This window comes from Hemiscyllium ocellatum, chromosome 23, assembly GCF_020745735.1.
Source record: "Hemiscyllium ocellatum isolate sHemOce1 chromosome 23, sHemOce1.pat.X.cur, whole genome shotgun sequence".
Lineage (NCBI taxonomy): Eukaryota > Metazoa > Chordata > Chondrichthyes > Orectolobiformes > Hemiscylliidae > Hemiscyllium > Hemiscyllium ocellatum.
The window spans coordinates 59683640-59699157 of record NC_083423.1 but is presented as its reverse complement, the minus strand read 5'-3'; the positions used below and the strand labels follow the sequence as shown (position 1 = coordinate 59699157).

The 15518-nt window shown below is 41.3% G+C and overlaps 1 protein-coding gene across 2 annotated transcripts in view; it reads right to left on the bottom strand.

Moving 5' to 3' along the window:
- Positions 1-3756: 3756 nt before the first annotated feature.
- The window catches only part of LOC132826817 (mitochondrial 10-formyltetrahydrofolate dehydrogenase-like), a 142920-nt gene continuing 131158 nt past the window's right edge, over positions 3757-15518 (bottom strand). For both annotated transcript variants that reach the window (XM_060843065.1, XM_060843066.1), the window contains 2 exons: positions 13127-13326; positions 3757-6125 (listed from right to left, as the gene is read on the bottom strand). In XM_060843065.1, the coding sequence (XP_060699048.1) occupies positions 6070-6125; positions 13127-13326 (256 nt within the window). In that variant the 3' untranslated portion in view covers positions 3757-6069. The remainder of the gene's footprint in view (positions 6126-13126; positions 13327-15518) is intronic.

Here is a 15518-nt window from a genome sequence, read left to right as displayed (position 1 = left end):
CTGGGCTAATGGTAGGCTACTTGGTAGTGTGGATGAGCAGAGGGATCTTGGTGACCATGTACACAGATCTCTGAAAGTTGCCACCCAGGTAAATAGTGCTGTGAGGAAGGCATATGGTGTACTGGGCTTTATTGGTAGAGGAATTGAGTTCCGGAGTCCTGAGGTCATGTTGCAGTTGTATAAGACTCTGGTGCGGCCTCATCTGGAGTATTGTGTGCAGTTTTGGTCGCCATACTATAGGAAGGATGTGGAGGCATTGGAACGAGTGCAGAGGAGGTTTACCAGGATGTTGCCTGGCATGGTAGGATGATCGTATGAGGAAAGGCTGAGGCACTTGGGGCTGTTCTCATTGGAGAAAAGAAGGTTTAGGGGAGATTTGATAGAGGTGTATAAGATGATTAGGGGTTTAGATAGGGTAGACACTGAGAACCTTTTACCGCTAATGGAGTCAGCTGTTACTAGGGGACACAGCTTTAAATTAAGGGGTGGTAGGTATAGGACAGATGTTAGGGGTAGATTCTTTACGCAGCGGGTTGAGAGTTCATGGAACGCCCTGCCAGTAGCAGTGGTGAACTCTCCCTCTTTATGGTCATTTAAGCAGGCATTGGATAAGCATATGGAAGTTATTGGGCTAGTGTAGGTTAGGTAGGATTTGGTCGGCGCAACATCGAGGGCCGAAGGGCCTGTACTGCGCTGTATTTTTCTATGTTCTATGTTCAAGTCCATACTTTACTAACATCCATATACACCACATCAACTGCTTTACCCTCATCTGGTTTGGTCATCTTTTCAAACTCAATAAAGTTTGTGAGGCATAACCTACCCTTTACAAAATCTTGTTGACTATCCCTAATCAAATTATTACTTTCTAGACGATTATAAATCCTATCATAGCCCTTTCCAACACTTTATCCACAACCGAGTAAGGCTCACTGGTCTATAATGACCATGGTTGTCTCTACTCACGTTCTTGAACAAGCGGACATTTGCTGTTCTCCAGTCTTCTGGCACTATTCCTGTAGACAATGATGACATAAAGATCAAAGCCAAAGGGTCTGCAATCTCCCCCCTAGCTTCCCAGAGAAGCCTAGGATAAATCCCATCTGGCCCAGGGGACTTATCTATTCTCACACTTTCCAGAATTGCTAACACCACCTCCTTCTGAACCTCAATCCCATCTAGTCTAATAGTCTGTATCTCAGTATTCTTCTCAACCACAATGTCTTTTTCCGTGCAAAAATTGACAAAAAATATTCATTTAGTGTCTCCCCTTTCTTCTTGGACTCCATGCACAACTTCCCAGCTAACTTGTAACTCTCTAGCACCCCAACTGAGACTTAACGTCTCATCTTTACATAAGTCTCCTTCTTCCTCTTCACTTCCTCATACATGTCAAGGACAGACAGTTAGCTGTTCCTTGGACAAGCTCCACATTGCAATTGTGCCCATCCCCTGCAGTTTCCTTCCCCATCCTATGCATCCTAAATCTTGCCACATCGCATCATAATTGCCTTTCCCCCAGTTATAACTCTTGCTTTGCGGTATATACCTATCCCTTTCCATCGCTAAGGTAAACATAACTGAATTGTCACTATCACTAAAGTGCTCACCTACCTATCTCCTTTCCTCTACATCTTTGGAACTTTTCGGAGGCCTATAGAAAACCCCCAAAAGGGTGACCTCTCCTGTTTCTAACCTCAACCCATATTACCTCAGTAGAGGAGTCCTCATCAAATGCCCTTTCTGCCACTGTAATACTATCCTTGACTAACAATGCCACACCTACCCCTCTTTTACCACCTTCCCTGTTCTTTCTGAAACATTTAAACCCCGAAATCTGCAACAATGATTCCTTGTCCCTGCTCTATCCAGGTCTCCGAAATGGCCACAACATTGAAGTTCCAGGTACCAACCTATGCTGCAAGTTCACCCGCCTTATTCTGGATTCTTCTGCTGTTGAATTAGACACACTTCAAACCGCTTTACTGCCTCTGGTACACTTTGCGACCTTGACCTCACTGCTCTCTACCTCCTGTACACTGCAGCTACAATTCAGGTTCCTATTCCCCCCCACCCCACGAATTAGCTTAAACTCTCCCGAAACTAACCCTCCCACCCCCCCCCCCCCCCCGAATTAGTTTAAACCCTCTCGAAACCACACCACCCCCCCGGAATATAGGTACCTGTCAATTTTAGGTGTGGACCATCCCATTTGTAGAGGTCCCACCCACCCCAGAATGAGCCCCAATTTTCCAGGTATCTGAATTCCTCCCTCCTGCACCATCTTGCATCCATGTGTTCAACTGCACTCTCTCCCTATTCCTCGCCTTGCTAGCATGTGGCATGGGTAACAAATCATAGATAACTCTGTTTATCCTAGTTCTAAGTTTCCATCCTAGCTCCTTGAATTTCTGCCTTACAACCCCAACCCTTTTCCTACTTATGTCATTGGTGCCTATGTGGGCCACAACTTGTGGCTGCTCTCCCTGCCCCTTAAGGATCCTGAAAACACAATCCGAGACATCACGGACCCTGGCACCTGGGAGGCAATACACCAACCGCGCGTCTCTCTCATTCCCACAGAATCTCCTATCTGTCCCAACTGTGGAATCCCCAATGACTATTGCTCTACTCCTCTCTCCCTTCCCTTCTGAGCAACAGGGCAGACTCTGTGCCAGAGACAAGTAACCCATTGCCCCTGGTAAGTCACTCCCCCAACAGTATCCAAAATGCTATTGAGGGGAATGGCCACAGGGGATCCCTGCACTGTCTCAATGTTCCCTTACTGTCCCCTGACTGTAACCCTTTTTCCTGTACCTGAGGTGTGAATGCCTCACTGTAACTCCTCTCAGTTACCCCCTCAGCCTCCCAAATGATCCAAAGTTCATCCAGCTAAAGTTCCCTAATGCAGTATCTGAGGAGCTGGAGTTGAGATTATTTATTGACAGAAAAGTCACCAGGTGCCTGACACTCCCTAAATGTAGAGTCCTGCACTCTATGTCTAATAATCCATTTACCGGTTCACATCATAGAATCATTGCAGTGTTGAAGCAGGCAATTCAGCCCATTGAGTCCACATTGACCACGAGTTGAACAGCATCCTACCCAGATTCTTTCTTCCTCCCCCACCCCTTACCCTTTCCATGTAACCCTGCATTTCCCATGGCTAACCGACATGGTCAGCACATTCCTGAACAATTTAACACAGCTAATCTACTTAATCCTGTAGATAATGTGGTATCAACCAAGCTTACTCTTGTTCTCTGCTTCACCAAATGTGTTTCTTTAATGGAATTAGAGAAAGTTCACAGAAAACAATCTATTTGTCACAATTAGTGTTGGCATTTAATATTAATGTCCTAATCTCTTTGACCCAGAATTATCCCAACTGTATCAGACAGGAGGGTAGCTGAGCATATCTTTATCTACTACGCAATGTGGTTTTCACCCCAACCACAACATCTTGAAGTTAGTCCTTCATATTTCATTTTAGACTGGAGAATACAAATTTATGCAAACAATTTAAACAATGAACCTCAGCATGGTCATGTGTGGGGAACATCCACAAACAAAGGTTTTTAATCAATGGATTTATTCCAAGATCATCTTTGCTATGTATGCGCTAGAACAACTGAAAGCAATGGCTGAAAACCACAATCACCAAATACCCAGCATTAAGAGCAGGGGAAATTTAGAAAGAAACTGGCTCAATATCAGCTGGAATGCAGAGCAAAGCTTTATTTTTACTAAAGTACGCGATGCATGCTTAAACCACAACTACTAATTTTTACATTCATGATGAATAAATTCATAAAACCGAGTTGTGAAAACAAACATAAATGGAAATTTAAGCCATCTCAGAGCAGAAACAGTCCGGAATATTAAGCAGATCTTCGACATGATCTCAGAGACACAGTGGTGCCTGTTGAGGTGGAGTAGACCAGTTCCTCACAACCAAGGTATACATTTTGTGTCTTCATCAAAAACACTGGTACCTGTAATTTCTCCTGGACTAGACTTAATCACCTGATGGAATTGGAAAGCAGTTTTTTCAGAGAATGTTATTCCCTATTGTCCAAATGTTTCTCTTTATTGTCTCCCGGGAAATCAGCTGACTGCAGGGTGGAAATATCTGTTGCAATACTTTAGCCATCATTACGGGGGGGCGGGGCAATCTTGATGGATCAACTGTTCTTTTGTTTTAAACCTACTCCATCAGTTTTAAATGCCAATGTTGCCCTAATTTCCCATCAGACCAACTCCAAGGTTCACTTTGTCAATTACTAATATTCTGCAGCGATCAAGTGAAAGCGTTGTGAGATCACTTTTCAATGGATATCAGACAAACAATAAAATAGTCAGGACTAAGGCTGATATATAGATATATTGCCAGTAAGGAACTAATGCAACTAAAATTTTCTTACACAAATGAAGCAAGTGTTCTTAACAGAACCCATGAACATAATAATATAAACCACTTTTAGACACATGTAATTACTGGATTAACCAGTATTTGTATGACATTATAGGTATATTACAAAACACAATCTTGATACATGTGCCTACAGTCAAGACATACGTCAGTTCCAGAGAACAGGCATTCAAGTTTACAGAGATACAAAATATTGAAATTATTCAAAATTAAAGCTTTAGATGCTATGGTGCTGTCTTCTATATTACTATATAGAAAGTTTTCTAGTTTCCTAGATCTATATAAGTTTTCTACATCTATATTAAGGGCACTTCGTTGTGATCATGTGCAAATAAATTTGTAGTGATACTTGGCAGCACCATAATTTGGACAAAACTAAAGCGACATATTATTCTGTAACTATTAATGCAATAACATCAGAATTTGATGATACCACCCTCACCTCAGTCCAACACTGGCACTTCCATATCATATCAGGTTTTGTTGAACAAAATAAATGACCTTTTTAAATGGTCAGTCGATTTAAAAATCCCAAACATTTAAGTGCTTTGTTCTGATGCTCAGTTGTACTGATTTTTCCCCACAGAATTTTCCCAAATTCCAACATAAAAATTTGCAGAATTTCAAGTTCAGATCACATTTTTATGATATTTTGAGATAGTTAATCACTGTGCCTGCTCACTGCCCAGATTGAATATTACCATGGTGAGTTTCCCCAATTGCACTCATTTTCACACCGTCTAAAAAGGTCTTTAATAAACTCTCTTGTTTTTATATTAAAGGCATAATATGCCATCAGACACATTTTAAAACTCAGAATAAAACTGATACTGTACACCAGTAAATCACAACTGATGTAGTGTAGTCACTTTTACTTAAAGTGCTAGATCAAACATTAATTAATTTTTTGTGACAAACCCAATTGCAGCTCAATAAAACTGCACCAGTTACCACCTCAGGTATTTTAAGGAATATTTTTAATTCAAATGTAAAGAAAATGTCTAAAACAGCCCTATTGTACCAGTTCATGGAAGATAACATGTATATGATATTGAGGGAAAAAATTAAAGAGCAAAAACTTCCATGAACTGATGCAATTTTGAACATTACTTTATGTCTAAATATTGATTGCACCCACAAAGCATAATCTGTGTCTAAGATCTCAAACTAGTGATTATTTAAGATATATTTGATGATATTGAGGCACACAGAAATGTCAATGCATCAACAATGTAAATGGGATAATTTTACTTCTCTTGGGGGCTATCATTAAAAGCAAGTAAGTCACGGTTTTCCCCTAGGGTTCAGTCTGTATAAGTCAGGTGACCCTAGGGTTCAATTTATTCATAGAAAATAACAGCAGATCTGGCAGCATCTGTGGACAGAGAAACAGAGTTAACGTTTCATATCCAGTAAGACATTTCTGTGGAACTTTTCTCTCTGGAGATGCTTTTAGATCTGCTAAATTTCTCCAGAAGATACTTTGCATATCAGATCTCCAGTATATCACAATACTTCATTTTTATTTCAGTCTGTACAATTCAGTTGTCACCGAGGGTTCAGTCTGTAAGATAGAGCAGTAGCTTTACTGGTTTAAGTGTAGCCAGTGTGAAGGAAGATGTTCTTGCAGTATGGTTCTAATATTCCACAGTTACAGCTTTAGTTCGTAGATATTCATGAAGAGCTTCCTCGCCTAAAAATGGAAAAAAAGATTTAGATTTAGAAACTTCAGAAGTCTTGAAATCAAACATCTAGATGATCTGGATGTCTTCTTCTGTAACAGGAAAGGAGCAGTCACTTTATTGGGGGTTTTCTACCCACCCCTCCAACAGCAACAGAGACACGGAGGAGCAGATTGGGAAGAAGATTTTGGAAAGGTGTAGAAGTAACAGGATTATTGTCATGGGTGACTTTAACTTCCCTAATATTGATTGGAATCTCATTAGTTCAAATAGTTTGGATGGGGCAGATTTTGCCAGGTGTGCCCAGGAAGAGTCCCTGACTCAATATGTAGATAGGCAGACTAGAGGGAAGGCCATATTGGGATCTGGTGCTTGGCAATGACCCAGGCCAGGTGTCACATTTTGGTGACAGTGATCACAACTCCCTGACTTTTACTATAATCATGGAGGGGGATAGGAGCAGACTGTATAAGAAAGTATTTAATTGGGGGAGGGGAAATTACAATGCTTTTGGCAGGAACTGGGGTGCCTAAATTGGGAACAGATGTTCTCAGGTAAATACACAACAGAAATGTGGAGGTTGTTTAGGAAACATTCGCTGATAGTGCTGGACAAGTTTGTCCCACTGAGACAAGGAAGGGATGGTAGGATGAAAGAACCTTGGGTGACAAGGGATGTGCAACATCTAGTCAAGAGGAAGAAGGACGCTTACTTAAGGTTGAGGAGGCAAGGATTAGACAGGGATTTCGAGGGTTACAAGGTAGCCAGGAAGGAACTGAAGAATGGACTTAAGAGAGCTAGAAGGGGGCATGAAAAGGCTTTAGCATGTAGGACTAAGGAAAACCCAAAGGCAATCTACAATTATATGAGGAAGAAGAGGATGGCCAGAGTGAGGGTAGGGCCAATCAGGGATAGTGGAGGGAATTTGTGTCTGGAGTCGGAGGAGGTAGGGAAGGTCCTTAAGAACTACTTTGCTTCAGTATCCACTAATGAGAGGGACCTTGTCATTTGGGAGGACAGCGTGAAACAGGCTGATATGCTCAAACAGGTTGATGTTAAGAAGGAGGCTGTGCTGAACATTTTGAAAAATATGAGGATAGATAAATCCGCTGGGCCAGGATACATCCAAGGTGCTTACAGGAAGTGAGGGAAGACACTGCTGCACCTTTGGTGATGATCTTTGCGTCCTCACTGTCCACTGAAATAGTACCAGATGATTGGAGGGTGGTAAATGTTATTCCCTTGTTCAAGAAAGGGATTAAGTTAACCCTGGGAATTACAGACCAGTCACAGTCTTACGACTGTGGTGGACAAATTATTCGAGAGGATTCTGAGAGACAGAATTTATGATTACTTGGAAAACTATAGTTTGATTAGAGATAGTCAGCATGGCTTTGAGATGGATAGGTCATGCCTCACAAGCCTTCTTGAATTATTTCAGCATGTGACAAAACATATTGATTTAGGTAGAGCAGTGTATGTGGTGTGCATGGATTTTAACAAGGCATTTGATAAGGCTCATTCAGAAAGAAGGCATTGGATACAGTGAAAGTTGACTGTCTGGATACAGAATTGGCTGGCCATAGAAGACAGAGGGTGGTAGTTGATGGCAAGTATTCAGCCTGGGGCTCGGTGACCAGTTATGTTCCACAAGGATCTGTTCTGGGTCCTCTGCTCTTTGTGATTTTTATGAATAACTTAGATGTGGAAGTGGAAGGATGGGTTCGCAAGTCTGCCGATAGCACAAAGGTTGGTGAGGTGGTGGATAGTGTGGAGGGCTGTTGTAGGTTGCAATGGGACATTGACAGGATATAGAGCTGGGCTGAGAAGTGGCAGATGGAGTTCAACCTGGAAAAGTGTGAAGTGATTCATTTTGGATGGTCAGATTTGAATGCAAAACATAGGGTTAAATTCAGGATTCTTGGCAGTGTGGAGGAACAGAGGGATCTTTGGTTTCTTGTCCATAGATCCCTGAAAGTTGCCACCCAAGTTGATAGGATTGTTAAGAAGGCATACAGTGTGTTGGCTTTCATTAGCGAGGGTTGAATTTAAGAGCCGTGAGGTTATGCTGCAGTTCTGTAGAGCCCTGGTTAGACCACACTTGGAATATTGTGTTCAGATCTGGTCGCCTCATTACAGAAAGAATGTGGAAGCTCCAGAGGAGATTTATCAGGATGCTGCCTGGACGGGAGGGCATGTCTTATGAAGAAAGGTTGAGGGAGTGAAGAAGGGTGAGAGGTGACTTGATAGAGGTGTACAAGATGGTGACAGGCATAGATAGAGCGAATAGTCAGAGACCTTTTCCAGGCCAGAAATGGCTATCACAGGGGGCATAATGTTAAGGTGACTGGAAGAAGGTTTTAGGGATGATGTCAGAGGTCAGTTCTTTATGCAGAGAATGGTGGGTATGTGGAATGCACAGCCAGTGGCAGTAGTAGAGTCAAATACATTAGACACATTTAAGTGACTCTTAAATAGGCACATGGATGATAATAAAATGTAGGGTACGTAGGTTAGTTTGATCTTAGAGTAGGATAAAAGATCAGCACAACATCAAGGACTGAAGGGCCTGTACTATCCTGAAATGTTCTACGTTCTAATTAATTTCTCATGATTTTCTTTTAGACTCATTCTGCAAATTTACATTGCCTCTCAAATTAGTGCATAATGGTCCAAATGTTCAGTCACTCTGTCCTTATATAAAGATTCTAGGAACTTTCCCGCAACTGATATTAGATTCAGAAACCTGTTAAACAGCATAAGTGACATCAGTCAGTTTCCCATCCAAAGGGACAATTTATGACATTTTGGACAATCAGTTTTCTCACTTCATCCTTTTAACATCCTGGAGAGTTGGCTACCTTTATAATCTTTTTAGTTTTGCTGTAATATTATTTCATTTGTATTTAATCCAGTTAGTTCCTCCTCATGCTCTATTTTGAGGTTTCTCAGGTACTTTGTCCTCAACATTTACTGTGAAGACATATACAAAATAGCTGTTAAAAAGAATGAAAGGTGATCTTGTTGAAAACAGAAGATCCTGAGGAGAATTTATGGTTGAATGTTGACTGGAAGAGACTAAAACTAAGAACATGGTTTAAAACTTGTGGATCTTCCACTTAAAAGTGACAGAATTCTTTCTCACACAGCGTCATTTACCAGTGAAATTCTCCTTCCCAGAAAAAGAATATCTGTCTTTAAGGCAGATTTAGATAGATCTTTGATCGGCAAGGAGTTTAACATGACAGGAGAGTGGAGTTGAAACCACATGCAAGTCAGCTATGATTGTCACAGAGTCATAAAGAATAGAAACAGGCCCTTCGGCCCATCATGTCTTTGTTGACCAACAAACATCAAGATACCCTAATCCCACTTAGCTGCACTTATTTATAGCCTTCAATGTCTTGGCATTTTAAGTACTTATCCAGATGCTTCTTGAATGTTGCGTGAGTACTTGGCTCCACCACCCTCTCAGGTAGCATGTTCTATATATCTACCACCCTCTGGGTGAAAACAAGTTCCTCAGATCTTGAAAGCACATGCTCCTTTTGAACAGGCTTGAGTGGCTGAATGGCCACACTCGTTCCCTGTATATATGTCCTTATTTAACATGCCTGCCATTTTCTGGTTTACAATTACAATATTACTTATGTCTTTAAGGAATTTCTGCACCTCTCTCTGATTCTCAAAATATTTGTAAAATCCCTCAGCATTGTCCCTGATTTTTTTTGTCTCTTTGCTGTTTTTCCAGAATCTTCCAATCCATGTAATCTCCACTCATATGCCTTTGCACAAGATTAGATTAGCTTACCTACAGTGTGGAAACAGGCCCTTCGGCCCACGTCCACACACCAACCTTCTGATGAGTAACGCACCCAAATCCATTCCCCTACGTTCACCCCTGACTAATGCACCTAACACAATGGGCAATGTAGCATGGCCAGTTCACCTAACCTGCCTATCTTTGGATTGTGGGAGGAAACTCACACAGACAAGGAGAGAATGTGAAAACTCCACACAGACAGTTGCCTGAGGCAGGAATTGAACCCGGGTCCCTAGCGCTGTGAGACAGCAGTGCTAGCCACTGTGCCACCGTTAAGCCCCTCTTTCAGTTGCACACTGTGTCTCGCCTCTGTTCCCCACATTCCTGCTCGCTGATTTTGAAAACAGTTCCAAATTTGAAAATAGCTCACCTGACATCAACTCCACATCTCAAAAATAGGAGCAGGAGTAGGCCATTAGATCCTCCAAGCCTGTTCTGCCCATTCAATATGATCAGGACTATTCCCGCTTTCTCCCCATATCCTTTAATCCCTTTAGCTCTAAGAACTATATCTAAAGTTCTTCTTGAAAACGTCCAATGTTTTGTCCTCAGCCACTCTCTGTGGCAGAAAATTCCACAGGCTCACCACTCTCTGGGTGAAGAAATTTCTCCTCATCCCAGTCGTAAATGGCCTACTCCGTACTCTTAAACTGTGACTCCTAATTCTGGACTCTCTAGTTATTGGGATCATTCTTCCTGCGTTTAACCTACCCAGTCCAATTAGAATTTTACACGTTTATATGAGATTCTCTCTTTTTCTTCTGAACTCCAGGGAATATAATCCTAACCAATCCAATCTCCTAAATCGAAAGGATAAAGAAATATAGATTTATAAATAGAGAATTATGGTTAGGAATCTACAGAACAGACATCACTTCTGCAAACAAAATGAGATTGAGAGAGGAAGACAGAGAAAAAACAACTTTTTTTGCAACATGTCTTCAGATAGCTTCTTTTACCTCTCTTAGTCTGCTGAATATTGAAGTCACATGTTAACTATATTGGCAAACCATACACTATTTACAATCAGAATCTGGATTAGATTGCTGGGAATGGGACACATGTTGACTTAATGGCTCAATAGCAGCTGGAAACTTAGTTCCTTCCAAGTATGATAGAGGGAGAACATTTAAACATGCTACTAGTTAAAGTTAAAATTACTTGGCCTACAATCTTAATGAGAAAGCAAAGGAAGAGTGACATGACTTAGAAGATGCAGTGTCAATATCAAAATAGAATGTAACTTTTTTTTATAAATCACAAATGAAGCTGCCAACAGCTATTGACAGAATGTGCATAAAGTGGCAAACGAATTAAGCAAATTTGAGGTGAAACACATCAATAAAAAACACAATAAAACAAAACATAATCTAAGCCCAATATCTGTAGGAAGCACATTCCTTGAGAAGATTCTGAGAGCTAAGATACTTGGAAAGATGAAGGGCTTTTGCCTGAAATGTCGATTTTCCTGCTCCTTGAATGCTGCCTGACCCATTGTGCTTTTCTGGCATCACACTCCTGACTATAATCTCCAGCATTTGCACTCCTCACTTTGGCCATTTGAATAAGAGTAGTCGGCATGGCTATGTGCATGGGAGGTCATGCCTCACGAATTTGATAAGAGTTTGATTCTGAAGTGACCAGGAAGTTTGATGAGGACAGGGCAGTTGATGTAATCTATATAGATTTCAGTAAGGCCTTTGATAAGGTTCCACATGATAGGCTGCTCTAGAAGGTTAGATTGCATAGAATACATAGGGAGCTGGCAAATTGGATACAAATTGGCTTGATGGTCGGAAGAAGAGGGTAATAGTAGAAGGAAGCTTGTTGGACTGGAGGCCTGTGACTTGTGGAGTGCCTCAGGGGTCAGTGTTAGGCCCATTGCTGTTTGTTATCGATATCACCGATTTGGATCAGAATGTACAAGGCATGGTTAGTAAGTTTGCAGCTGACACTAAAATAAGCAGTATCATGGACAGCGAGGAAGGTTATCAGAAATTGCAGCAGGATCTTGATCATCTGGGAATTGGGCTGAGAATGGAGTTTAATATAGATAAGTGCGAGGTCTTGTATATTGGAAAATCAAATCAAGGTAGGAGTTTCATGGTAAATGGTAGTGCCTTAAGGAGTGCAGTGGGAGACAGGGACCTTGCAGTTCAGGTGCATGGTTCTCTGAGAATGGAGTCACAGGAGACAGGGCAGTGAAGAAGGCTTTTGGCACAGTGGCCTTCATCAGTCAGGGCATTGAGTTTAAAAGTTGGGAAGTTATGTTGCAGTTGTACAGGACATTGATGAGGCCACACTCGAGTATTGTGTTCAATTTTGGTCACCTTGTGATAGGAAGGATGTTATTAAACTGGAAAAAGTACAGAATAAATTTATAAGGATGTTGCCAGGACTCAACAGTCTGAATTACAGGTAGACGTTGGACAAGTTAGGACATTCTTCTTTAGAAGGTTGGAGACTGAGGGAGGATCTTATAGAAGTATATAAGATCATGAGAGGCATGAATAAGGTAAATGCACTCAATCTTTTTCCCAGAATTGGGGAATCTAGGACTAGAGGCCATCAGTTTATGGTTAGACGAGAAAGAATATAAGGGAACCTGAGGGGCAACTCTTTTACACAGTGAGTGGTATACATATGGAATGAGCTGCCAGTAGAAGAGGTTGAGGCGGTTACATTAACAACGTTTAAAAGGCATTTAGACAAATACATGGATAGGAAATGTTTAGAAAGATATAGGCATGGAAATAGGATAGCGTGGATGGACATTTTGGTCAGCATGGACCAGTTTGGGCGAAAGAGGCTGTCTCTGTGCTTTAGGACACTATGGCTCTATGAATGGAAGGGCAGAGGAAATTGGAGCATAGATACACCATTGCCACAGTTTGATAAGGCTGCAAAAATAAACAAGAATGTTTATTTTAATAAGCAAGTTTAATAAACAAGAACTATGTTCTACCACATGCAGCAAAAAGTTGCTCCATCATGATTCGGCATTCAAAAAAAATGAGCAAAACCAGAGTCAATCCCCCAGAAGGAACTCCCACATACTCAGTTTCACTCCGCCCTGGAACTCAATATAACACAACTGCCTGGCCATAGAGTGAATGCTGCAACAGAATGCTGCCATTAAAAACCTTATGACCAACACAAGCTGTGTTTCTGAATAAAGTTTAAACTTACCCAGATCTTTTCCAAATCCAGACTGTTTAAAACCCCCAAAGGGAGCAGCAACATCAGTTTTATTATATGTGTTGATAAATACAGTTCCAGCATCGAGTCCATCGCTCACATACATCGCTTTTCCGATGTCCTGTGTGAAAACCCCTGACGCTAAACCAAACTCTGTATTATTTGCTCGATGCAACACTCCATCAACATCTCTGAAACCAATATAAAGAGAGAGTAAAATCAGTGCTTCACATTGGACTGTACATTTCATCTCATAACCACAAATATTTCTTCAAATATAAAGCATAGTAGAAAAATGCTTGCATTAGATAACAGGTTTATAAGAGAAAGAGCATTAAGAATGAACTGAAAAAGTAAGTGAGAGGCCAAAAGCAGTGAATGTGAATAGATTACTAAGAAATATAAGTGTGAATCCAGGAAGTGTTTTTTTTAAGTAAGCAAGTGACCACATAAAACCGATGCTAAAAGCAGGAGCGACTACTGTTATAAAGGAGAGGCTGACCCTCTTCTGAGAACCAAAACTGAAACAACCAAAGAGGAGCGCCTCACCTTGTTAAAAGAAGTATGAGAAGGGGTGTAATCCATTTTCATCAAATTTTAGTGGTTAAATAAAAGAAATCCCTGACACTCACTTCACAATCAACAACCTAACTAAACTATTAGAAATTCCCTTCCAGCTACTAACTCTCTCCAAATAATGCAAAATTTGAATGGTATGCTATTCCAATAAATCTAAGTCTCATTCATATACAAAGAAAAGAGTTTAGTCTCGAAATTACAGCCAGATTACATGCCTTCTGGAATTTTCTGTGCCTACTTCTGTCTCTTCTGTCAGGAACATCTTCTCCTCCATTGGTACTGTTATCAACTGGATGGTGCTTTGTCTAATACTTAGATGACTATGATTGCCAATTTATCTTGATGGAGAGATGAGAGCTTTTACCTCTGGCAGGATGGCAGCTAGCTCTATAGATTTTTCAACTGCCCCCTTCTTTCATACCTTGATGACCTATCAATATTTTTACAATCGGATTGGCCCTAGGTTGTCAAAATCATCAGGTTTAAATTTGCTAGGTTTTTAGTACCTAAGGGCCTGATTTAAATTGATTGGCTAAATTTAAAACCTGTTGCCTTGACAAAAACCGCTGCTTGGCCTGCTAACTGTAGTGCCTTTTGATACAAATGTTTCAGTTCGGGCTGTCTATGTACCGACAAACTCAAGCTGCTGCCAGACGTCCATTTTAACTCTAAGCATAGAAAAAAACACCATCTTTTAAAGGAACCACACAATACATTCCCCATTTTACAATTTTACAAACACCAACTTCACAACACTACAGACCAAAAAGACAATCTTCTGAAGCAGAGAGTATGGCTATGGTGATGAGTGAGCACTTTGAATCTGATTTCTTTCAAGAAAAGGATACTGCCTCTGTAGCAGTGAAGGAGAAGTGTTAATAGAAATTGGACAGAATGGAAATTCATGAAAAGGAGGAGTTTGGAAAGTTGGCAGTATAAAAGGGAGGAAATCATCTGATGCTAATTTCTTAGTTTGATCAAGGCAGAGACTGGGAATGGCCCTCTTGTGGCACAGTGATAGTGTCTCTATGCCTGGACCGGGAGGCTCAGGTTCAAGTCCCACCTGCTCCAGTCAACGTACAGGGTGATTATAAAATAGGTTAAATTAAAAAAAGACTATGGGGATTGGATGGCACAGTGGCTCAGTGATTAGCACTGCTGCCTTATGGCACCAGGGACCTGGGTTTCATTCCAGCCTTGAATGACTGTGTGGAGTTTGCATATTCTCCCAATGTCTGCATGGGTTTCCACCAGGTGCTCCAGTTTCCTCCCATAATCCAAAGATGCGCAGGTTAGGTGGATTAGTCACAGTAAATTCAGGGTTACAGTGGGATACAGGTGGGATGTTCTTCAGAGGGTTGGTATCGACTCAATGAGGCGAATAGACTCTTCTGCACCTTAAGAATTCTATAATTCTATGACCGGATATGGCAGGCAGGCACGAAAGTAAAGCCACAATTAGACCAGCCATAACCTAGAATTGTAGAGTAGACTCAAAGGGCTAACAGGCCTACTCCTGCTCCAATTTATTTTGCTTTTGCTAAGTAATGGTAGATTGTTGTTTTGTCAAACTAAAGAAAATACACAGTTCTTCTCGCCTGTGGGTGGGATGGTGGCTCAGTGGTTAGCACTGCTGCCTCACAGCACTAGGGACCTGGGTTCGATTCCAACCTCGGGCGACTGCGTGTGTGGAGTTTGAACATACTCCCCCATGTTTGCGTGGGTTTCCTCTGGGTGCTCCTGTTTCCTCTCACAGTCCAAAGATGTGCATTGGACATGCTAAATTGGCCATTGTGTTCAGGGA